Below are 25462 nucleotides of genomic sequence, written 5' to 3'. Positions count from 1 at the left end.
GCTAGTATGTGAGCTGAAAAATGTAGATGTGAAATGAAAAACTACAATTCCCAAAGCTAGAGCAAGGAGGCGTAATACAAGTAGAATTAAGGATAAAAGGTACAGATGGAAATCTTCTATGAAGTTCTTGTATGTGGATAAATTCCATCCAGTTTTACACTTACACTTTTAATGACCTCCTAGAGAGCCATGGAATTAAGACTTCAAGGACACTGTTCATTCCTCTTTAGATGTTTTCTCCAATTCCTCGGCATTACTCAAAAAATTCTCAGCCCTGGTTAAACATCACAATTGAAAGAGGAAACAAAAACAACACACTGGTATTATAGCAATGAATCCCTACAGAAATTAAAAGCTGAGATTTATTGAATGTCTATAACTCTACAACTAACCCACTTTCATTTTCTAAGTGGTCCCTGAAAATGGGATATAAGGTAACATCCACTACATCCTAAAAAGTTTAGCAAGGCTGAAAATGCTTTCATATTAATTTGCATTGACTGGTAGCTTAAAATTAAGGATGGGTTTGAACAGCCTTACAAGAGACCATGGACAAAGAACTGAGGCCAGATGGAGAAAATTCACGAAGGACAGTTACCTGTCCCGTCTCAGCTGCTGTAAAACTTCACTCCAAGACGGCACTCTGCTACTAAAAGTCACAGCACAGGCTCAAAAGTCATCTGGCTACAAAAGCATCATCAATAAGAACTATGAAACCCCATAACAATAGAAAGGAGGAAAGAATAGTTTTCATCATGCATGAACAGTGACAAAATTCGTATATCCCAGCGTCCAGTATAATAGCCAATATTAAGTTAATGCTATGTTTAAGTGCAACGTACTCTCCACAGCATCAGGCAAAAATAAAAGCTAGCCCAGCATGAAAAAATTACATTCTAAAAGCAGGTAGCAAAACTAGGCTTTCAGAGGGCCGGCAACTGACAGCATACAACAGCAAACACACATATGATGACAGTCAGTGTGACAAACGTTTGACAGGGGAGCAGCAGAAGAAAAAAATACAAAACTGTCTGATTGCTTTCACTAAACCTCTGTTGAAAGAAAGGTATGAAGTGTTTTGCTATCTAGACCATTAAAATTATTTCATGAGCGAAGGCCACTCTAAGGTTAAAAACAGTAAGACAAATCTGCTAGTGATTAATAATAAAGCCATTCATTTTATTCTTCAAATCTAAAGTAATTACAAGCCAGGGCATGGCAAATGGATTTAGCAGAAGCCATTACGTCAGAAGAATCCTTTAAAGGAGAACAGTAATTTAAAAGACTAAACTGAATAATGAACTCTCCTGAACAACAATTATTATGAGATTGATTTATTGAAAGTGTATTTAATCATGCAAGAAGTGTTTAAACTTTCCAAAATAGTTCAGGAAGACAGAGAAACCAATAGCAGAGTCAGACCAACGTCCTCATTATTGTTGAGAAGCTGAAGCAGATGGAGAATTCATTTAGTTTGGAAGGATAAAGTACATCAATTTCTCTGAATCCACATTTCTAGTCAATTTGTTACAGTACCAGCTTCAACAATTAATGATCTCATTTTCCCATTTATGCCTCCTTTTAAGAGATCTCAGTCTTTGTTTCTGAATAAGCCAAATGTCATAAAGGAAAATTTAACTCAGAAAAACCATCACTTTAATAGCTCACATGCCTAAAGCCAAAAGTTTCAGCAATAGCCACAAAAGCAGGGGCCAAATTCAGTCAGGTAAGTGGCCTGCTCAGTTTAAGTGCCTGAAAAAAGAAAGATCAGCCTTCTCACCAGCCTGACTTCTACAGAGAAATACCTTTTACCTGACCTCCTTCAGGTTTTTTCCATTATGGTAACTGATGTTACCATAAGGTAACATACAGGTCTCTCCCTTTAAGTTCAGACAGGGGCAGCTCATCATCATATCCAGTTCTGAGATCCACACCACATAGTTAGTATAGATAACACCATGTCTGTGCTTAACCTCCAGAGCTAGAAGACAGGTTGCCTGTGAAGCACATACCTACCAGCAGCTATCAACAACCTGGCAGAGTAGAACTCTAGGTCTTTAGCCAGTAAGACTGCAGCTCAGAAACATCAACTCTCTAGCACCAGGAACAGATCTCCGCAGTACAAAAATGTCATGAAATAGAGGAGATGCAAGAATGCCACTAGCCCTCAACACTCACCTCAGCAGGCCTCCAAAATTCTATGCCAGAGCTGCTGGGTGGGAAAGTCTTCAGCCAGGGACACACAGAACAATGTCATTTCACACTTTACAGCATAAATTACAAAGCAATTCTGCTTCTCTTACTCCACAGCTACACCGCTGTATTGACAGTACTGTCTCAAAAACAATCCTGCCCCACTGAGTGTGAAGTTTTAGGGCAAGAAGCCTATCTAGCTCATATTCTACAGAGGTTGATATTGAGTGTTTAGATGCTGCCTGTTGATTCTGAATAATTCCATAACATGGGCAATGTGGCTAGCTTATGCTCTAAGGCACTAGCTAGGATTAAACACAGAAAGCTGAGCTTTAAATGAATCTCCAGTCATTGATCCATTTGAACATTCAACATTACGATATGTTTCACCTTGTTTTAGTTTAAAAGTTCATGAAAAATTCAAAATATCTTATTTACCCAATAGTCCTTGACTGATTCTTCTACATTTACGAAGTTCTTAAATACATACATTATTTAACCAATACTGCTGTTACAGAATAGCATATAAATATTCAGGGACTTTTTAATAAGTTCAGCTTTTATTCAATAGACCATAATGGTTGCTTAGAAACATTTACTAGTAGGAGACCTATAACAACAGTAAGGGAAACACCTTGCATAAAATGGAAGGAAGGAGCAGAATACTATTTTTTAATTCTCCTCACATGCCTTCAAACAAATGATGATGCACAGAAAGATACATAGTATGCATTCACATATGAAAAATACAAAGGGAAAAATGTAAAACAATAAGCTGAGGGAGACAAGTTAAGAAATAAAAGAAAAATGATGGTCATTCCAAAGCCTCACTTTGTAACTTGTCAGAAACTATACTATCAAGAACTATACTACACAAACTATAACAAAAGCAAAAATTACCCTTAGACTTAGATAAAGTTAAATTCTAAAATTGTTACTGACTTTTAAATAAATAGCCTGACTTTCAAAAGCAATAGGCATGAGTTTCCTGCAAACAGCAATTTTTTTCTCTATATAGAAATTTTTTTCTTTCCTTTTATTATTTTGGGGGAGTCAACAAAGCAGGGATCCAACTTTCAGACATACATGCTTAACTGTATTGTTAATTTCCATACCCCATTTCACTATGACACTCTGTGTTGTCATTGTGAATTCAGATTAAGTGTTCTTTTGCAAACAACAGCCCTGGGTAGGGGCACACATATATATCTGTTAAGCAGGACACAAGGACCACATATTCAAAGTACTTAGCCAAAAGTTTTCTGTGCAAAACCTTGTGTTTTTTCTCTACCTGTGATAACAACTTGGTGGGTCAGATTGAAAAAAGAAAGGAAACAGAAGATGTGCCTATTTCTCTCCCTGTTTTCAGAAAAGCAAATTCAACATTATAGAGAAAAGTAAGCATGACGGAACAAACAAGTAAATTCTGTACTTTGACACCTGCTTTTCTGCCATTATGCTCTTTGGCCTTAAACAAGTCAGCAACTAATTTTTTCCTGAAAACTAATACTAATTCTGCATTAACACAGAAAGACAGTAAAAGGAGAAAATATGTAAACAGCACTAATTTATGAGTATATGCAAAAGTAATGTAATGAACAGTACTATGGCAAAACTAAAAGCATTTTATTAAAGACTCCACATAATGCTTATAAGATGCCCATTATTCTTCCAGCAAATTAATATTCTAGGTCTCACTAACAATATCAGCAAATGAACTGTTTTAGTTAAATTAATATCCATGTTAACTGCATGCAAAATCAACTAATTAAAAAGTCCTAAGTTACAGTATTAAGGACATATGTAAACAGAGGCTGTGATCATTTTTAAGACTAGCAAAGTTAATCATATGGGATTTGTTGTATGAACTTGGCTGGGTCTTCAAATCAACCAATCATTTTCAGTCAGAAAATAATTCCAACAAAAACCTTCGGTAATCTAGGTACATTCTAAATAAAACAAAAAGTTCAGTTTAGTAGGGCTGGTGAGTTTATGTTTACAAAAAGAAAAAAATATGTTTGTAATAAACAGAAACTCTTCTTCCCTTTATCTTCCTATTCTTTGTCTCCAAAATGATAATTTCAGCATAGATTACAATTAAATAACCATTTTTTTGTATTTTTTTTTAAAAGAAGTTCCCTCTTCCCCAATTAATAAATCTTCACAGAAATGTTAAATCTGTTTTTACTTCTTTGTTTATGCAACACCATCAAATTTAGACGAAAACAATCCTTGATGGTGATAACAAGAAAAGCTAAAGAAGATAACATAATTTCTTTGGGCTCTGAAATAACAGTAGTATTTGTTTCTTAATAATCTCATTATTATCCTTTTTTTCCCCTAAGACATCTATGATGACAGTACTGGGGCATCTTACAAAAGACATTTTCCAGTTTCTCAAATTAAATCATATTTGGGACCTAAATTAATAATAGGTGCTCGAAAATATGCCAGAAACAAAAGGAAAACCAGAAACTTTACTCTTAAGAGCTCCCAGTAGAAGTGGAAGAAGGGACAGTGCAAGTAGCCTAAGAGCATGATGTGGTGCACGCTGCTCATCCCTTATTCTGAAAACGCAAATGAAACAACAAAAATAAGAACATTGAACTTGCAAGTCAAACACTCCAAGGACAACACCAGAATTTAGATTGCTGCTCGAAGCACAGTTCAGTCACCCGGTATGTATCCATCATGATCTGGGAATACTGAAGGAAAGAGGAGACAAATACTAAGAGCAGATGCTGAGGAAGACACAACAGTAGCCTTCTCACATGAGCTTAGTCCCAAATTCTCTTTTGAAGTTTGGAGGGTGCTAGAATACACTAAACAGACACATCCCTGCTTTCAGCAGCTGTCTCACACTCGTCTGACTGATCTCAAACACTTTTGAACTTGTCAGTCACAGGCTTTACTTCTTTTATATCAGCCATGCCCAGACCAACATCCTTTTCCAAGTCCTTGCTTCCAGCCAGGTTCTAGTTCTCACTTCCCCAGTACAGCCTCCACTTACATATTCCCCTCTACCTCCTGCTTGATCTTCCCTTTCAGAAGATTAATTTTTTCCATCATTTTCTCATCCTCATAGCTATAAGATGCTTTCATTGTGAAGGGCATCAAAAGAAGGGGAGCACCTGTTACTGGATTTTCTATTTTGGCCCAATTGGGCGGATTTGTGTAAAAATAGCAAAAGATGTCATCACAGCATGCATACCTTATACCACTAAGCATCACATCTGCAAAGAACAGCAGCAATAGAGCTTTTTGGAAAAAAGGCTACAAGAGTTTATTACACACAAAACAAAGGTTTGGTCCCCTTATGCTTCTGGAACTGGCTGAAACACTTTAGATCAAGTGTTTCTTATTTCTTTTGAAAAAAGTCGGTTTCAAGTGGGAACGCCCTGTGAGACACTAAGCCAAAATATCTACTTTTAATAAAATTATAAGATAATATGACAGGTTTAATGATACTGCTTTAGGGAAAAGAAGTAGACCAGATGACTACTTGAAATCCCTAATTTTCCTTAATTCTGTGATAATAAGTATTTGGCAACCCTGACAACAGGCTGGCCTATTTATGATTCACAGCATGCTCATCAGAGTTGTCCTCCATTAACTGCATGCCCTAGTAAGAAGTACTCGAATTTCAAAGTTTCAACTGCAATGGAAGGATAGAGTTTACTTGGAAGTTTGCATGAAATTTTAGGAGTTGTTCCCTACCCAGAAAGCACCGACCAGTTCCAAAGCAAAGGTAAGCTTAGACTGCAGACAGATACTGTTTTTTCAATATGTAGTTACTCAAAGTTTTGCTGTGAGATCATTGCAAGCCACCTAATCCCCTGCCCCGACAAAGCTTTTGTCATGGTTCATCAGAAATTAATTCTAATAGATGCGTCCACATAGCTTCTCCAAAAAATAAAATAAAATAAACCACAACAAAAAAGGAAAATCTGCCTTTAAAGTAGGGATTTCAAGCACATAAAGCATACCTTTGCTGCAAGAGTCCAAATAAGAAAAAACCCCACAACAAACAACAAAATACATGTTGCTGAAAAAAAACCCAACACACTACCCATCCTATTCAAATTAAACCTTTACCAAGTTGAAATTACACTTCACTTGATAGCTACAGTTATATCAGAATTACCGATTTATTATTGTAGGGTAATTTTAAATACTGGGCTAGATAAAGTAATTTTACAGAGAATAAATTAGCTTTGGGGGAAGAAAGAAAAAGAGGTAAATAAAATTCATTTACCAGACTTGAAGTTTTTTTCTTATGGTATTCTATCCTTGATATCTTATTTGTAACTGAAGTCTGTACATTTCAGAGAACTTGAAGTATTTCAAGTTGCTGTACTTGAAAATAGCCAGAATTTATATTCAACTTTGGCAAGTCATTTCTACCATTTCTTGTCTCTGCAACAAGCTTTAAGATAAAAAATTAACTGATGAGAGGTACATTGAGTATCTTGAATCATTCATGTATGATAGGCAAGTACTGCAGTAGTTAAAATTATATTGTTTTAAATTATAACCTTGTTTTATATTTCTAGGTTTTACAGTGTTTTATGAAGTGTAAAATTGCATGCATTAACCTTCTGCCATGTCTACCAGACTTCTGAAAAATATTCATGCTTGTGCAATCTATTTCTAGTAAAGGAAAAGAAAAAAAAAACAAAAAAATAAGCAAGCATGCCTACTTCCCAGTAGTCAAATAAGCCTCAGATGAATTAGTGAAAGCTCTATGTGCATAAATTAAAAAATATTAATCAAGAACATACATCCCACCAACATTTGTGAGCTAAGTGAATATGCAAGACACAATATAGAACAAAATACTAACTTCAGTGAAATCAATGTGAAAGAGTTACAGTTACATCCAATGGCTCTTAAATACATCATATTTACTATTTTCCAGGAACTGTTCCATGCTGGGATAAGCTTATTGATGTGTGTATTATTCAGTACAAACAGACCAGATTCTGTCTATCAATACATGTGCCACTATGCCTCAAGGGATCTTCTCGGTCATCCAGGGCAATCCCCTGCTGACAGAGCGAACATACCACTGAATTCCCTTCACAAGCTAACCTAGCTTCATCATAAAAAGCCTTCTTTTTTTTTTCCTTAAGCCTTCCAGTGCTAAACTGTGAAGTGATTGCTTGAATTTTCAAGAACCTTCCTCTAACTTCATGTTTAAGTTTATGGACTGTTTATCTTCATTTATTTCTGTTCCAAAACTTGTCTCAGCATTGTCTCTCCTATTCACCTTACCACAATCTCAACCTACTTCTATATGGCCAGTCACAATCCATACGCATACACATATACCCTTTAGTCTCTTCTTAAAAAATAGCTTCTCCAGGCCCCTCATCATCTTAAGTGGCTCTTCTCCACAACTTTTGTCACTAACTTCATTTTTCGCTTGAACAAGGGATGACTCATGACTGAAAATAGTATTGCGCACTAGGTTTCATCAATGATTTTTAAAATAGCATTAGTATCCTCCCTACTTGAAATACAGCTCCTGAGGAATCACATACTATTTGCTTTTCTTGCAGTTGCAGCACTGTCTCTTCCATATCCCACTGTAGTCAATCATTATCCTTCTGAGGAATTAAACAAGAAAGCATACATATCAAAGATTTGGAAGAGAGATGAAGAAGAGAATTTTGTAAAGGTCTGTCACACCACATTGAAGGAAAACTGTAATTCCTGGAACATCGACTTTTCATGTGATATTCCAGGACTGGAACTAAGCATACGCAGCTTAAAAAAAATGGAAGTCACAGCCTGCAAGAAAAGAGATTCAACTAACTTTATATACAAAAAAAAAAAAAAAAAAAAAAACAAAAAAAACACACAAGCAAACAAAAGCTACACCAAAGAAAGTCTGAACTGGCTAAACCTCTTAGTACATACATACCATTTATACACCTTCAGTGTAAGTTGCCTTTCTCTCGACACAGAGAGCACTGGAATACCATGCAAGTTTTAGACCTCAATTACAACAACCTAACAGAATTAAGTAAAAAAAAATATAAATTCTATAACCATATTTTAATGCATAAATTCCTTATTATCACTTTTAGTTGACAAATATCTATTTCATAGCAAAACAACATCACAGGAACAGCTGGATGGCAGTTTTAAACTCAAATGAACCAGCATCACATGCTGACAAGTCATCTCTCTGATTGCTTTTGAATGGCAGCACATGCAGATTTATTCTCTGCCATAAATTAGAACAATTATTTCTCTGTAGTTCACTTTTTATTTCAGAGAGTGAGCCCCTGCACATATTTTTAAAGGATATCTTCCCTTTCCTTGATGATAAGTTCATTCTGCTCCTCAAGCTGTCTGATCTTCTTCTCAAATGACTCCTGTTCGGCTTTCAGCCGTTCTTCTGTCACCTCCTTTTCTTCACTTACCCTGAAAAGAATTTGAGAGAAATAAAATATAAGCCCATAACCACAGTTCCTGACTTCCAACTGCTCCGCTTACCAGGTAAATGGATATCACCCTCTCCACCCTTAAACAGGTTAGTTCCTCATAATGTTTATTTTATTATATTACATTGGAAGATGCATATGACTTTATGCAATACATCATTTTTTCAAAGACAGCGGTCTCAGTAGAGTACATGCACATTAATGGGCAGCATAGAACCACAAAGTAGGGACCTGAACCCACAATTAGATTTGTGCAGTCTGACTCCCTGCAGCCATAATGAAGATACACTGGGATCCTTACAAGCCTAGGGCCTGTAGACAGAAAACTCAAATTGGAGAGCTTAGCTGCTGAGACAGGAAGGAAATTGAAAAACTTTTCTGTTTCTTAATCTATAAAGTAATCCTTCTTTCACATTTACGGGTCAAATAGAAGTCCAGGAAAGGAATCATTTTTCTTGTTAGTTTTCTCCAAACAAAACAGTTTGTCCTCTTCTGGGGATTTTAAAATATCAAGCCACGGGAGTAAATTTTCCTTTCTGTCTGGGCCACAGCACCCTGTATCTTTCTGCTCAGTATAAATAATTGGATCAAGATTAAAAGATGACAATGTGAGAAAGGTTTATAATAATCATTTATTCTTCACCTCAAGAGCAGGCTGTAAAAACAATTATTCTGGTATCACAAAGGCAAGAAGACCATTATGAACAGATGATCCTGTAACTATGCTAAAAAACATGGCTTAGAAATCATGGTTCTATAAAAGCTCTACAAAAATATTAAGTAATGAGCTTAGACTAATAAATATTATTGCTCTACACTTAGGCAATTTCTGTTGCTGAAGGCTCTTAAAGTTCAGTCTTTAATGATGATGAAACAGCTGCTACAACACAGGTGACAGGAGACCAAAGCAGTACAACTTTTAGAAAACTTCATTTTTAACTTCTTTAAGTGGAACCATACTACAGGAAGAGGAAAGCAGGGGAAAAATATATATTTATATACACATACACACGTATATATATACGCATTGGACTAAGCCTTCCACTCATCCCATCAGACTCATTGACATTCTTAACAGAGAAGCCCGTTCAGAGACTGAGCCATCCATTTGACATCATGATGCGTCCCTTAAGAGGGCACAGATTTGCTTTGATATTCCAGTGGAAAAGCCATAAATACCACAATTGGGTCACCTCCCTAGGGTGAACTAGAGACAGGCAGTATTCCCCAATTCTAATATCAACCCGTAGCCCTTCCCACAATAGCTCATGCTGACTGCATGAAGTTGGAAGTAATTGATATTACTGAAACTCACACCTTTTCTCTACAAACCTGGAGGGAAAAAAAATAACACGTAGCATATAATCAAATTCTGTAAATTAGGGCAGTTTGAAAGCTTGGAACAAACTATTAATTGGAAAGTTTCTAAATTACACAAAAAAGAAATTGATTTAGCCTAAAAACATTCCACTATTCATATGCCCATTTACAATCCTGTCCCTGGTAGTGTTCATCAACTCATTCCTAGGCCCCTTTCCCACCACTCAAAGGCTGCCAGAAAATAAGCAAGGGAAAAAACGCTGTATTAAGTCTGGATCCATCCCAACACCTATGTACTCCTTAGTTAAGCAGGTAACAAATGTTTGAAAACTATCTACCATACATCCTTGCTCCCCAGTGCAATTAGACCTACAGTACATAGGCACAGGCTGCAGATCCAGACTTTTGCATCTAACCATAACCAGTTCATTTTCTCTGAATCTAGAGCAATCAGGTAAGTGACTAAAGCATATACAACCTTCCTTCATGTAATACATACATGACCTTCCTCCATATAATCAGTGAAAGACGCAAGAATGCTTCCTGTTTCTTAGGGGAAAAAGAAAAATAAAATTAGAGAACAGAGAATAAAAACCATCAAATAGAAAAAGACAATGAAGACAGCAGTGACCATGTAGATCAAAGACAGGAAGGAAACAGGAACAGGAGAAAAAAAAAGATCTGAAGGGAAAGAGAGGACAAGTATCATCTCCAGGGCACTATATAAGGAAGCAAGCTTGCTTAATAACTGCAGGCATTAGAAACTGCATTAGAAAAAAAGTTTCAGGACCCCTGAAACACTAGGCCATGCTAGCACCTAAGAATATTAAAATCAAACAACAGCATAAGAAAATACAATAGGTAAGAAAGAACAGAGTTCTGGAGAAATTAGACTAAACCTAGCAGGTTTTACCATCTCTAGATTCTGTGATTTGCTGCTTGTATCAGTCGACATCACATTCACGTGCTGTGTTTGTATTTAACACAGATCACAGCAAGCTGTCATACTCCTAGACATATGAATATATCGTGCAACATATCTTATGCAGTAAATGACTGAGAACAGTAAGTGATCTTAGAAGAAATGTGACAGTATGTGTTTATGTATCACAAAGCAGGAGACAGCCCATAAAGGGCAGGCGAGATATAGAAGACAGTTACTCACAAGAGGTGGCAAAAGGAAATTAGAGAAAAGGAATACGAGGATGTCATCAGATTATGCTGGATTTATGTCACATCCTATATATAGCTCAGTGAGATTTTTTTTTTCTATATACTTATTCTTTGCCTTCTGGCAGTAAAGAACAGATGATTTTTCGCAGAACTAGGAAGGACTAATGCCAAACAGAAACATTACAAGGCTCATAATGCTTCTCAAAAGGATTTTCACTGGTTTTTCATCCGCTCGAGGTCAAAAAAGAGCAGTGAAAAATGAAGACACCGCAACTACAAAGGGCACAACTGCTCCATTGGGCAACATGCTGGTGTCCAGCTCTGTTGTTGTTTACAGGAACAAATAGAGGACTGACAGCAGAGACTGAAGATGACAAATCAGCAGAACTATCCCTGCTGTTCAGCGCCTGCAACATTTTCTTGCATGCAATTTACATTCACCTATCTTGTGTCACAGGATACACACCATCTTTGTTCAAGATTTGTTTTAAATTTAACACTTCAAAGCTTATGTAATTTTAGACACATCTAAATAAAGATTTTAATTTTATTTTACAGGAGCCTCTGTAGGAAAAGAAAAATTCATAATGCAGATATATTGACAAAAAAAACTCCTAGGACATCAGCCTTAGGGTTAAAATTAATTCCTGTTTCACCAGTTCCAATTCTTGTGGTGTGTTCCCAAGCCCACTGCTGATACTAGCAGTTCTGACTGTCTGATCTGAAGAAGGAATTGATCAACAAGTTTGCTGATGACACTGACTCATTCCACCGAGTAAGCAGGATTGATGCTTTCCAGGTGGAATTCTTGAAGCACCGCACAGGTCAACAGCACTTCAAGTTTCATTTGTCTAATGAAAAACTGTCATGCATGAGAGAGCCATGACAATAGTCATGGATACTCTACACTAGGGACAAAACTCAAAAGAACTCTTCCAGACTGATGGCACTTACAATATTCACAAAAGAAAAAAGCGCTGAAAAAGCAAATTCAGAAGTAGTGTCTTCTATTTTTAAGAAAATTTTAGGAAAAAAAACCTGAGCTTTTACTAAGTGCAATATAAATGGATTAACAACTGTGGCTGAGCAAGTTAAGACAGAAGACAAAATAAACAAAAAGCAGAGACGGACACTGGAAACTTCGCTGATCAGTCCTATATTCGTTGGGAACATTTATCTTTCAGGGAACACTCATCTGATATTAGTCTGCCAACTAGCTAGCAGAGACAAAAATATTTTGGTGACCATTCTCAAAAAACACAAGTTTTAAACTCCAAGCAAAGAAAGGTGTCTGGAACAGGCAAGACCACAAGGGAGGAAAAATGGGTCAAGGACCAATATAAAGGCATCACGCAGACCCCAGCATACCCAGAAATCACAGAATTAAATCAAGTATTCCAAGTGAAAGATGCAGTCCAAAAAGAGGAAACAAGAAGTTTTCATGCCAGAGTTGATTACAACATGCCTCTGGCAGAACTGAACAAAGTGACTTTTAATGCCAGCGCTGCAGGAAGAGATAATGGTAGCATTTTTTTTTGTCTAAGGACACTTTTCACAAACCTGATACATTTTACTCAAGTATCATGGACAGTATAAATTAAAAAAAAAAAAACAACAAAAAACTCCAGTGATCCCAAAACGTAATTGAAATTGCTGCATAATGGATAAATTTTATGATATGCAACTTGCAAAACACAAAACTAGATCTCACAGCATGAATTTATAGCTACAAATGACTTTTTAAGCACAAAAGGTAAGTGTGATTGGTGATACAATAATCCTAGGCATGCTTTACCTATCAACAAGAAGTAATTTCCAGACAAGCTTAGGGATATCTCATTTGCAGTCTCACTGCCTGACCAATTAAGAGAAGTGCAGCACAATATTGCTGCTAAAGTAGCACAAAAAAAAAAAGAAAAACAGATCTTGACATTGAAGTTAAAGCCAGGTAACAATTTGCTTAAATATGAGGTAACGTAACCCAGGAGAAAAGGCAACCCAAGAGGCCAAACACTGCAGATTTGTAATATGGGCTTCCACAGACAAGTTGTCCTTCAAAGATCCTAAGTGCTGGAAGAAAAACACTTAAACAGCACATATGCACTATGAAAGTTTTTACTGTCCTCCTTTGTAATGTTTTCTAGTTCTGTAATCAAATTAACCTGTTTTGATTCCCATTTTCACCTTTTGTTGGAAAACTTCAATTTTAGTTGGTCAATTTCATCTTCATATCAGGATAAAAAGTCCACATAAAGCAGTGCCAGTAGAAAAGACTAGCATCCCAGACTGCCAGCACTCTACAAAGGGTTTAGGAATCCAAGGTCTTGAGAAGCAGGAAGCAATTTCTCAGTGAAGGACGAAGGGCCGTCCGAAGGCTGTTTTACTAGCTGTCGGGTACAAGTCATTCTGGGCATGCCAATGCTCTTTGTCAGAAAGAGACTATATCTGATAGCAAAACCCATCTTGCATCTCTTTTGAAAAAGGGCAATCACTCCCTCCCTTGGGTGGATAAGGGCATTACAATACCTTTCTACCTAAATTGCTCTCACAGATTTGTTTGCAAAGTCTAGAGGCAGACAGTTCTACATGTTTATCTTAACTGAAGAAATAAAGAATACAAGTAGTTAAATACCAATTCTCACCACTAGAAACAAAAATTAAACTTTCATGAACCATCCTACATCATGTAGTCAATGCCTCTGTTCATTCAAAAGCAAACTGCATATGTGAGCTGTACAGGCCTATGTGAACTGTGCAGGCAGCAAAGAAGTATTTATGATGTAGACAGTACTATGGCTATTATTTCAGTGAGGAGCGAGGTGAATGCTTGCAAGAACACACTCGCTTACTCTCTCTGCAAAGGAAGTTATGACCCTCTCCATTCAGGCAAATGCCAAGACAGAAAGAGCTCTCAAAATCTGCATATCACTTAAAATATTTTCCTCTAGAATACTTCATAACCATTCTTGGTTTGGTGTCTAGCAAGTGCCTAATGGTCAACAGTCAACTGACTAGGTCCCAGATGACCCTGTGCTGCTCCTTCTTAGACGAGGCTAATGTATCCTGACATCAGCACAGAGTGTGAGGGTAGGAATCTTTCAGCGTCTTCACCATGTCACTGCTCGTTTCATTACATAAGCTGGTGACTGCTTCAGGAGTAGCCTGCAGTAATAAAAGCTCAGAGAAAGTCTTTTGTGCCTCTTAAAAAAGACTCTGTTTGTAGGGAGAGCTAAAATCTGCTCTTCCTGTGCCTGCCACTCTCACCACCATGCCATCAGCACCTTGCTGAAACATAAAAGGTGCCATGCTGGCTATTTTTGAAAATAATGGCTGATGACACTTAATAATTTCCCACTTACTCAAAGCACTTTGTCATTCATGGGGCTTGATTCATTCTGCTCAGAAATTCCCCTACGAAAACAATTTGAAAAGAATCTGCTGTCACAATAAAAAAAAGTTCAAATTTACAACATTGAAGTCTTTTAAACTTTGGATACAGTTTGCCTCTCTTTTTTCATCTTAGGGAAAATAGACTGGATATGTTCAAAGAAAGGCAAAATAATGGTTAGCTTTACAGATGGGAGCACAGAGCAAAAACTAAGATTATTTAGCCTAGAAAGGAGGATTAATAAAGGACAGAGTTGAGTCCTTTCTTTTGACCCTGTCTCAAAACTCAATTTCATAAAGTCCCTAAAAGCTAATGTGATGTCAGCCACTGGAATCCTCAGCAGCAGAGCATTACAGACCAGTAACTGATTTTTTTCCAAAGTAAAATATAATAATATAGCCAGCATTGGAATTTACTCACACCAAGACCAAGTCTGACACTGCAGCATGGTGGCCTAAGCACACACCTTCCCAATGTTCAAAAGGTGCATTGGGAATGAGTGTTAGAGGAAGAGAATAAAAAAATAGGAAGAGAAAGAAAAAATTAGCTCTCCTTCAGCAGTCACAGAAGTCGGCTGAAAGACCAATATCCTGAACTGCTCAAGCAAGACCCGGTTGAAATTCAAGCCCCAGAAGTTAATCATATTTTGCTACTGGTTTCCACACAGACAGAATTTTACCACTTTACAACTGCCTTCATGCAGACGGTTATTGACCAATCTATTTCTGTCCACCGTCCTGCAATAAACATGCAAGAATTAGTCCCAGCTACCATCATTTTCATTCGTAAATAGTAGCAAAATAAGGAACAGTGAAGTATAGCTCTGGTCAAGTGAGATCTTTATTATTCCAAGTATTTACTGCAGGACAGTCTTCCTGGAAAACTTTCGGCATTCTGCTGGTTCTTTTTCGTCTCTGAAACAGCAAAGAATGTTCTACTGCATGTAAAAACCCTCTTTATCATTGCACAACTAGGGATGAAAATTATGGGGAGTTTTAAAAAAGTGACGAGGTGAGCGGAATTAAAGTTCAACTTCCTTATTACTCTGCAAAGGACTTTTAATTACATCCAATAAAAATATGATTAGGTTTAAAAATAAAAGAGAACTAAGTATAAAATAATAGTGTTCCACTAATTTTACTTTTCAAAATTAATGTTGCTGCACCTTCTATTTTTCTTCGAAGAAATGTCAGGCAGAAATATCAAACTGTCCTCAGGGAAAAATCACAGCATCTGAGATTTAAGAAGAATCCCATGCTCAAATGAGTTAGTGTACTACTATTCACTAGGGAGCAGTGTATTATGAGGAACAATGTAATAAAAGGCTTTTTTTAATATTAGAATATACCTCTATATATCAATAGTGGCAACAGTGTCCGAATAGCTCCAACATCTGACAATTTGTAACCAGACTTCCCAGCAATCTACTCTTTATGACAGCCTTAACTAGACATTTTCTAACACATGAGGTAGGATAAAATGGAGTTGCAAGCATGAAGAACTTCAGAAATTACTAAAATACTGTATAGCAAGAAATCCTATATTGGTACAAATTATTAGCAGGCAAAATGGTCCACTGGATGAGAATAATCAGAGAGAACATATTCCTATCTGCACCAGAGACTTATTGCATGACCTTGAGCAAGTAACTTAATTTCTCTGCCCAAATTTTCCTATATAAAAAGAAAAAGGACAGTAATGCTTGCCAATTATTGCACAGACATATAAAATCTATGGCAAAAAGCATTTCATTAATACCCAAGAACCTGCATTTTGTTCTAAAAAAACCAAAAACAACAAAAACTTTGCTTTTATAAAGTCTTAGTATGGACACTAACTTTTAGCCAAAAATACCCAATACCATCTCACAAGATTTTCCCCTCTGATGTTGTGTGAATACCTGCCAAAGTCCCATGTGCTGCTTCTCAATTTTACAGCAACTATGTAAGAAGCAGATTTCCAGAGATCCTGAAATATCAGGGACACAGAGCAGGGGTGGGGGGAAACTCCTCACTCAAATTGAACTCATTTTTCACATCATTTATCTTCGTGAATACAATTAACACTGAAATGAAACTTAGAAAAAATATTTTGATGAAGCTGAGAAACTTGCACTATTTCTGCCTCTCCTTTCAAAGAATAGGGAGAACCTGAAGAAATGAAACAAAGCAAAAGAAAGTTTGGCTAGGTCGGTTAAAATTACACTGTACTCTATTGCTCTATGTGTGCAAACATGGGCAAATATTGATGAACACGTTCTAGCCACAAGATCACCAATTAACCATTAACGTGGCATTCCATATAAAAGCCTACCCCTGACAAATAAGCACCACAAAGTTTCATATCAACAAAGCCTGCTATTTCCAAAAGACAACATGTATTTAAAGCACATGATACAAGCAGCAAACAAAACCCTATCCCTGTGACTAGGTTTGTATAGATGAACTACCACAGGTCACAAAACTTTAACTCACGTTTTCAGTAGGTTTAGGGGACTTTGGATCAGGAAGCAAGGAAAAAAAAACCACTATCAGCCTGCTTCATTGTTCATACCTCTTCTAGCAAGAAAAATTACCTTATGCAAATATTCAGTTCCATAATGCAGTTCTACACTGCTTAATGTTAATTAGAGGAATGACTCTCCTTAAACATAATGGATTTCCAGGTGATGCTTACTCTTACCTGGCAAGTTCTTTAATTAAGTTTGCAATGCGTCTCTTGTCCTCGGGACACAAATCCTTTAAAGAAGCACTCTTCATTCCTCCTTCATTAGTGACCTGAAAATTTAAAGTAACATTTTAGAAAGTACTCTTTAAAGGAGAATAAATATTTCATAAGATATTAAAAGCATTTCAAGACCTAATAATTAGAAGTTGAAAGTAGACAAATTACAACTGGAAAGAAAATATGTATTATTTTTTTTAACTATAAGTACAGTTCAGTGAAACAAATTACCAAATTGTGGAGAATTCTTTTAAGACACTTGTAATTCAAATGCCAGCTGGTAGCTTCAATACTAAATATGTTAGGTGAAGTTTTAAAACATACACTATTCATTGATTCATACTAGATAAAGGGTAGTAGGTTCTCATGACTTGGAAATCTAGTGCAATGATATCCAAATCCAAGTTCAAACTTTATTATATTAGGATCCTAAAATAAAGAGTAAGAAAAAAACATTCTGCCTTAGCATTTATGACCAAAGCAAACAAAACAGAAAAAAAAAGTTACGCAATATATTTTTAGTAGATAGTAAGTCCTTATTTCAAAGGATATTTTTAATACACAGAAAAGTACACATCCTTTCACACATTGTTTGGTTTTAATAATTTATTTCTACCTTCGTGCTTACTATTCCTTCTCAACACAAACGTTTAACATACTCCACTATTTCACTTCTTTTAATGCATCCCTTTATCCCACTGAGAACTGCAGTATTTATTATCGATGTCCACTAGAGGGCATATTGCTGGTCGTGTCTGCAACAGTCCCTTGTATTATTGCAGTTACTGGCATTATGCATTTTGGGTGTTTCCAAGTAGGAAACAGTTCTAAGTTCTCAATTGTTTTTATTTATCAAAAATTTCTGTCATCGGTGACTCAGTTCTCCAGTGGTTGCAGTAAGCACAAAATAAGTATCCCAAGATGAAAGCAGCAATAAGAGCTATAGCCTGATGTCCAAGATTTTGGCAAGTTTCAATATCTACGCTTCGTGACTTATTTTCAGTTTAGACTTTTACAAACCTATAAATTTTACAAACCTCCCCGAGCACATGCAGTGCTTAACATGAGATACAAGAACGCTAACAAATGCCTTGCACTTTGGCCAAGCTAACACAACAGAGCATAGAACAACCTCTGATCATACAAGGCAAACACTGGGCTTCTCTCCCCTCATTAGCAGTAACAGCAGCTGATCTACACATAGCAGAGAGGAAGTGCCCCCTTCCATTCTCAGCTAATTGCTTCTTAAACAGGGGTTTGAAACAATTAAAGGATTATGTTGCTTTTGAAAGAGGTGATGATTTTATATACTCATATTACACCTACCTGACCCTTCAGTACACTATTTTAACGTCAATGTATTTTTGTCAAAAAAAATAAATAAATATGGTGTTTCACAAGGCAAGTTAGACTTCAGGGCATATCAAGGGGACATTTGATTTCAGTCTCCTTCACAAACATATGCTATTTACAGTCATACAAATGAAGAGAGCACATCTTTAAGTTAACTGAATTTAACTTCAACTAAACACATGGTTCAAGGATTTCCATTTCCCATGCTAAAAACGCCTGAATATTTTTTTAGTGGCTAGATGATAAAACTTCTTTAAGAAAAATAAAGAGTTACAGGACATTTTTCACTCAAAAAAGAGGCAGAAGCTTGATCACATTAGTAAAGGAGATTTTAACAGAAGGTGCCTCAAGCTATTACCCAAAGCTATGTACATACTGTCAGAAAAACATTTGTGGAATGATGAGGAAAATCTGAAAAGTTTGTCTGTGCTTTTTTGTATCACCAATAGGTATGGGTAGATGGCACACAAAAAGTTCTCAAAGGCAAGCTTGTACCATAACACATGTCAAAATGAAACTGTGGAATTACATACAGCAACAGCTCCACCACCAAAACAAGATGACAAATGAGATAGAGCCAAAGACTGTATCATCTCATTTTCCCGGATTTCTGTCCTTTCTACACACCTCAAAGTAGAACACAGTTTGTAACTCAGTATTTCCTGGATGAAATGTACTACATAAATGGAATATTCTCTCACTTCATAAACCACACCTTGGAAGATGTCAATTTGTTCAAAAGAAGCAGACAATGCCTGTCAAACGGGAAGTAGGAAGATGGGAAATTTTGGTAAAGACCAGTATAGCAAACCACTGATTTATTAAAAGTAACAGAAAAGCTCCAGCACTAACAAGACCTTTTGAAAGTCTTTTCCAAAACTCTCATCCTTCTTTGTGGTACTCAAGGCTATCTGACTGAAAAAAAGGTAAATCAGTTCTGCCAAGATTCACATTAGAGCCAAACTCAATCCACTCTCTTCAAAAGAGGATTCTGGTAAATAGTAATGGTGAGCTACCTACAAGTAAAATAGTGTAAGTATGTTAGAGTAAAGCAATCAGCTCTCCCTAGACATGCATACAACACCTTGAAGAAAATTAGTTGTGCTGATGATGAAAACTCCTTGCAAAAAAACTCTGGGAAAACTTCTTCCATAAAAAGTAAAATGTGCTGTTCCTTTCAACTAATTCAGGGCTTATCTTCAAAGTTAGAGCACAAAGTTTCTATGAGGATTTGGCAAGGTAAGAGAAAAACAGGTTAAAAAAGCAAAGAGAAAAAGCTTTGAACACATTTTATTGTCAATATTATAAAAGCACATCTGAGTCTCCAATCAAGATTTCACATATTAAGCATTACATAAAAAGAACAAAGACCATTTCTACCCCAACAGCTCTCACAGGGAAAAAGGAGTAAAAATTCTTTAAACAAGTAATACAAACAACACACCATGCAACAAAAGAGATTTTAATGTGACATATGAAGGCATCTATGAGGCAGCGGGCTTGTAGCTACTTATGAAGAGATGCTTCTACATAAAGATTCTGCATATCTGAGAAATTTCTGTGCATGCCACTTAGCAGCATCATTTACGAAGTGGAGGTACATACCAGCCTTCTAAAAGCAAGTATTGATAAACACAGAAATGGAAAGGGACAAGTCCAGCACCGGCCCTAAAAATGAATACTAGTTATTAGTGTCATGCTAAAGGATTCGAAGAGCAGTGACACTGTCAAAGCAATGAGAATTGAGTGATCTGTCTTCACATCAGAGTTTTGAATGTGCATGTGAGGCACACAGAAGACAGCGAAGGGCATCAGCCCAGATGAAGAACAAGATTTAACTGCGTGTGTGCAGTGATTCAGTAGCAGTCAAAAGTTTTAGATCCTGCCTGTAAGTGGGAGGATACCAAACCCCAGTGACTTACAGACTTGCACAAGACGACTACTAGGGAGGAGAGTTAACTGCACTCAAATAACTTACACAGTCACTGTACTTTACAAATCGTGTTAGAAAAATGGCATCTCTCAACAGATTTCTGAATATCACAGTTATTATCACGATACATAATAACCTTCCAAAGGAAACCCCACTGCTTTGAAATTTCTAACACAATAAACTGTAGGAAAAACATCACCTATTGTCACAGGAGTAGACAAGACAATTCAAAAATAATGTCAACTGACAAAGCTACTCCTATTACTACTCAGATGCATTTTTAACTTTCACTACCAAAAACAGAAAGTGATTTTACCCTACTAACATAAGCAACCACAGCAAAAAGACATCTCAGAAGAATTTTACAAATCTTGTTTTTAAGTGATATGACAAAAGCAATGAAACTGAATAGAGTGAAACAATTTCTTGCATGTTTGTCTAGTAACATATAGATATGGGGCTATTTGAAGCTATACTCTTTCTCTCTGTACTTATACACACATAGAAATACATATAATTTGGATTGCATAGCCCCAGTTACATACTACTTACATAAATTAGCACATTCAGCCTTTGCTGCCTTTAGGTGGGCAAGCGATCTCAGTGGAAAATTAATTTTTGCCAGCAAGCTACCATTTAAGTGGGCTAAAAGTGTAAAAGATTGCAAAAATAAAAGTACTCTAAAAGTGTTTAAAAGTTTTCAGTTCAAAGATTTTTCTGACATTTTTCTACTATGTGCGCTCTTAAGAGAAAGAAAAATTTGCCTTTACTGACCTGCTGCCCTGTCAGATCTCCCGTGCTTCTAACAGGATCCATGGAAACAGAAGCAACAGCTACAGGCACCTTTAGCTCAGTTTTACTTTTTTGATATTTTGGCAAATACCTTGTTCTTAAATTTCCTTTTGTAGGCACTCCTGTAGATGAAAGACAAGCAGAACACACAGATTATGAAGTCAAAAGGGACCCTGCCTCCTACAACAGGACGTCCACAAAGGCATCCTTGCCTTAGCAGCTCTTTTTGAGCAGAATGAGCATTTCAGGTGTATGTTTGCAGTTCCCCTCAGCCTCTCACTCCATACAAAATTTTATTAAGATGAATATATCAGCAGAAAGAGAGGCGCATGGCACTGAAGAGCACCCAGCCACAATGAACATCAAAGTAAGTTCTGAAATGCACGTGTTGTCTTCTGACTAATGTTCATTGCAAAAACCTGTGCTTGTTTAAGATGCAAAAACATAAAATTGAGCTTTTGCTTTGACACTTAGAGACAACAAGGAACTGAGCAGCAGTAATGCTGTTAGAAGGACCACTCATATGATAAAATATAACTTTTTTTCTGTTATACAGCTAACCAACTGATTGCTCAGGCTAGTCGTTCCTTCGAGAAACTGGCATGTGAGTAACGTAACACTGCAGTGCACACTTCACAGATCATCTGTAAAAGGCTTCCTGCCATAATTAGAATTAGTTCATCACTACCAACTGTAACAACACAAAAGCACTGAAAATCCTGGTCCTGCAATTATAAAGTGCCAACAACACTGACAATACCACTAAAACCTCCCAGGCCCAGACAAAAGTCAGTACCTTCAGAACCGCAAAAAGTTTTGAACAAAAAATATTGGTTTTATACTAGCAGATAGATTACATTTATTTGTCTAATGAATTTCAGAAGCATACCAGCAATTCAAGTGAAAGAACTAAATTAAAAGTTTAAACATCTCTATGCTTGTACACAAGGGAAAACAATGTTTCTGAAATTCTGTTCCATGGAAGTGGAAGAATATTGCCTAGAGTGAATTCATTTCCATCATTTAGGATCATTGTTTTCTTTCCAGGGCACAGAGTACAACGATCTGACATGGCCTGGCTTGAACTATGATAACTATGAAACAACACGCAGAGATTTTTAATAGAGCTGTTGAGCCAGTAGTTTTGAAAGATAACCATGCTACTTAAAACCTAGAGTAGGATTCCTCAAAATTTATTGCTGCTGGGCATACTCTGGACATAAACACAGTTTTACTAATCATCCCCAGATATGTTTTTCAGGTCCTGGTGTCATTGTAAAAGCTGTTTGAAAACAATTAGAAAATTCTGAAGGGGGCCTAAGAACACCACGTTTTTCCCCAGGGATGTACACAAGCATGCCCTCAGTAAATCAAGGTCAAAACAACTAATAATTTTATTTTTTTTTATTTTTCTTTACACAATGAATCTCCATTTTAATTGTTCTCTTTGAAATTTACAAAAGACCTGAACATCTCTAATGCTTCAACATTCTTTGGAGACCACATTAAAAATTCAACTTACCTTATAGATTGGATAAAACTATGCTGTATCTGCAACAGAAGCAACCCCCTGAAACTGTTCATCTTACACTGTATGCTTATCTAAGCAGCAGAGCAAAAACCTTCTGCTATAATCCTGTATGTTCCATTACAACTTGTGATGACTGTACCTGACACACGTAAGTACACAAATCACATACCTGAAAAGACATTGCAAAGTTTAGTATTCACAGGAAAAAACTTTGTTTACAGCTATTAGAAGGTCATACCTGCAACAGATGCCATTGGCTGTTCTTCATCAGAAACTGCACGTGGCTTTATTAAAGGTAATAAACAAAAAGAGAGCAAGCTTGGCCCTTTAAACAGAACTATAAAAATAAGTATGTTTGCTCTTAATTTTAAAAGACTGTTGATAAGAAAACAAACTGGTAGCACTTTGGGAGCATGAAAAGCAAGTAAAACTTGACTAGGAAAAAAAAAAAACCACACAAATTGCTAAAACAAAAACTACTCCTCCTTCATTCTGCATTAACGTTCAGCCTGTAAAGATTATCTCAGAGGTCACCTTCACAAAAGTTCCCAGGGACCAGCCCCAGTTACAAGTGCAATTACTAAGATAATGAAGTCATAATATTTATTTAAATTAGAGCAGGTTATCATTATATAAGGAACCTCTTGATAAGTAGGGAAGACAAATTCTGAAATAGTGTATAGTCATACTGCGATGAAATACATTTTGTACAATATATTCTAAGAAACATAAATGAGGATAAATGCAAAAGGTTTCAAAGGAAATTGGTCATTCTCATCTGAGCATCACATGATGAATAACAAATGAAAGCCTGAGAACTGATTTTCTTTAAGAAGTTTCAAGAACTTTCAAACAACGCAGAGCTTTAACTATAAAGTTATTTGACTGCAGAAAACACTTAAAAATCATAAAGGACTGGGCACCATATTATTTGTGCTGTGTTGGCATTCACTGAATTTGAATCCTTGCCTCCTAGAAGTCACTAAATATAGGACTCAACACAAGTCACGGAAGGGTGTAAACTAGTGTCTTCCTTAAAGTGACAGTTTCATTTACCCGAATGTAAAGATTTTTATTCCCACATAAGTAACTAACTTTATATTAAAGTGAAGAACAACAGCACAGGGCACAAAATTCTACTCCACTATCTTTTATTTGTACCCCTTTGCATTCCTCAGTCTTCTAAGGTTGGCCAGTTAACTCAATTATCTAATTTCTGTACTGTTTACAGATAAATGCATTTACCGTTTTGCATCTGTCTTCATACAATAAAGTCAAATTGTGGAAAAAAAATAATCAATTAACCTATACAAACTTTTGCCTTAGCTAAAATTTTTTATTTGGATAGTGCTATCTCAAAAACTTAATTTAATAAATTATTACATGGTGGAAAAAACTAGCAGTAACCTAGAAGCTTCCTCCTGCGAACAGCAACTTCAAATTCAATCAATACTCACTATCCATCACACAACTGGTAGATGGCACATTGGAAGGGCTTGATCACAGACTTACTCATGTTCTTGTTGATCCACTTTATCACTTGTAAGCAATTATCACTCATCAGTCTCACACCATTTGAGAATATGTTCAATCAGTACTACTGTCAAAGCCATGTATCTCTCTCTACAAACACTGAAAGTACTTTTGTTCTCACCTGTAAGCTGCAGCCTCCTATCTCTACCTGTCACAACACATTGTGGGGTCATGCCATGAACCAGGCAAGAAAGCTGGATAAACGCTTAAAGTAAAGCACTGTGTCCCCTCTTTCCAAAAAGCGCCAAGGTAGATAAAAAGTCAAGTCTAAATCATAGCCCAGCCCAAACAGCTGTCTCAGCACAACTGCAACAGCAACCTGCAGGACACTGAGGAGAGCATCTTCGACTCATACTGCTACAGGAAACAACAAACTTCAGCACAGGTGAGTGCTTCTTCAACTGACATATGGTTAATCTAAGTATCAACACATGGCTATAGGAAATAAAACAGGTTTGCCTAAACAACGTTCGGCTTTTGAAGGCTGCCTCCAGTATTGGCGCTGTTGTGGATAGATACCTAGTAGCAGGATGAAAAAAATTAGTCAAAGCTGTTGCTGTTACTCCCCCCAGCTACCAGGGCCACCCTCTTCTGAAGGTTTGCAGCCTAGTGTATTAGAATAAACCAAAACCAGATCAGGTTACCATAATCAGCTGGACTGAAAATGGCAGTGACTCAGGACCTGATTCATAAACAGGTCCAATGTCCTTGTTTCAGAGTGAAAGACTAGGGACAGTACCAGCATCAACCATTTAACATTAATCCACTGCCATGTGCCTCTGAAGACTCCCAATAAGGTGACCATACACATTATAAACTTTGTACCACCATAGCCAATGCTCAAGGCAACAGCAGAGACAGTCATCACAGGCATTGGAGAAACTGAACACCTTACAATGCTGTATGGCTCCCCTACAGCAAGCAGCTGTGCATCTGCCTTTTTCTACGCTGTATCTATTCAGCAATTCTAGAGAGAAGTTCAGTTTTCCAAAGCTATTAAATCAACATTACCAAATCTCCCAAATTTCCCACCCCCACCTCCCTGTTTTGAAAGCATCTGCTATTATTTG

At 36.7% G+C, this 25462-nt stretch overlaps 1 protein-coding gene across 4 annotated transcripts in view; it reads right to left on the bottom strand.

Moving 5' to 3' along the window:
- The window catches only part of KIAA1328 (KIAA1328 ortholog), a 175954-nt gene that overhangs the window by 148724 nt on the left and 1768 nt on the right, over nucleotides 1-25462 (bottom strand). For 2 of the 4 annotated variants that reach the window (XM_054184650.1, XM_054184652.1), the window contains exons 2-5: nucleotides 23098-23133; nucleotides 21311-21450; nucleotides 17209-17303; nucleotides 8510-8625 (exon numbers count right to left, since the gene is read on the bottom strand). In XM_054184650.1, coding sequence (XP_054040625.1) covers nucleotides 8510-8625; nucleotides 17209-17303; nucleotides 21311-21450; nucleotides 23098-23133 — 387 coding nt within the window. Of the gene's footprint in view, nucleotides 1-8509; nucleotides 8626-17208; nucleotides 17304-21310; nucleotides 21451-23028; nucleotides 23134-25462 lie in introns of those variants that run through there. The other 2 variants (XM_054184653.1, XM_054184651.1) reach the window with 2 other exon arrangements.

This window comes from Rissa tridactyla, chromosome Z (genome assembly GCF_028500815.1).
Source record: "Rissa tridactyla isolate bRisTri1 chromosome Z, bRisTri1.patW.cur.20221130, whole genome shotgun sequence".
NCBI lineage: Eukaryota > Metazoa > Chordata > Aves > Charadriiformes > Laridae > Rissa > Rissa tridactyla.
This window is presented reverse-complemented; position numbering and strand designations above follow the sequence as displayed.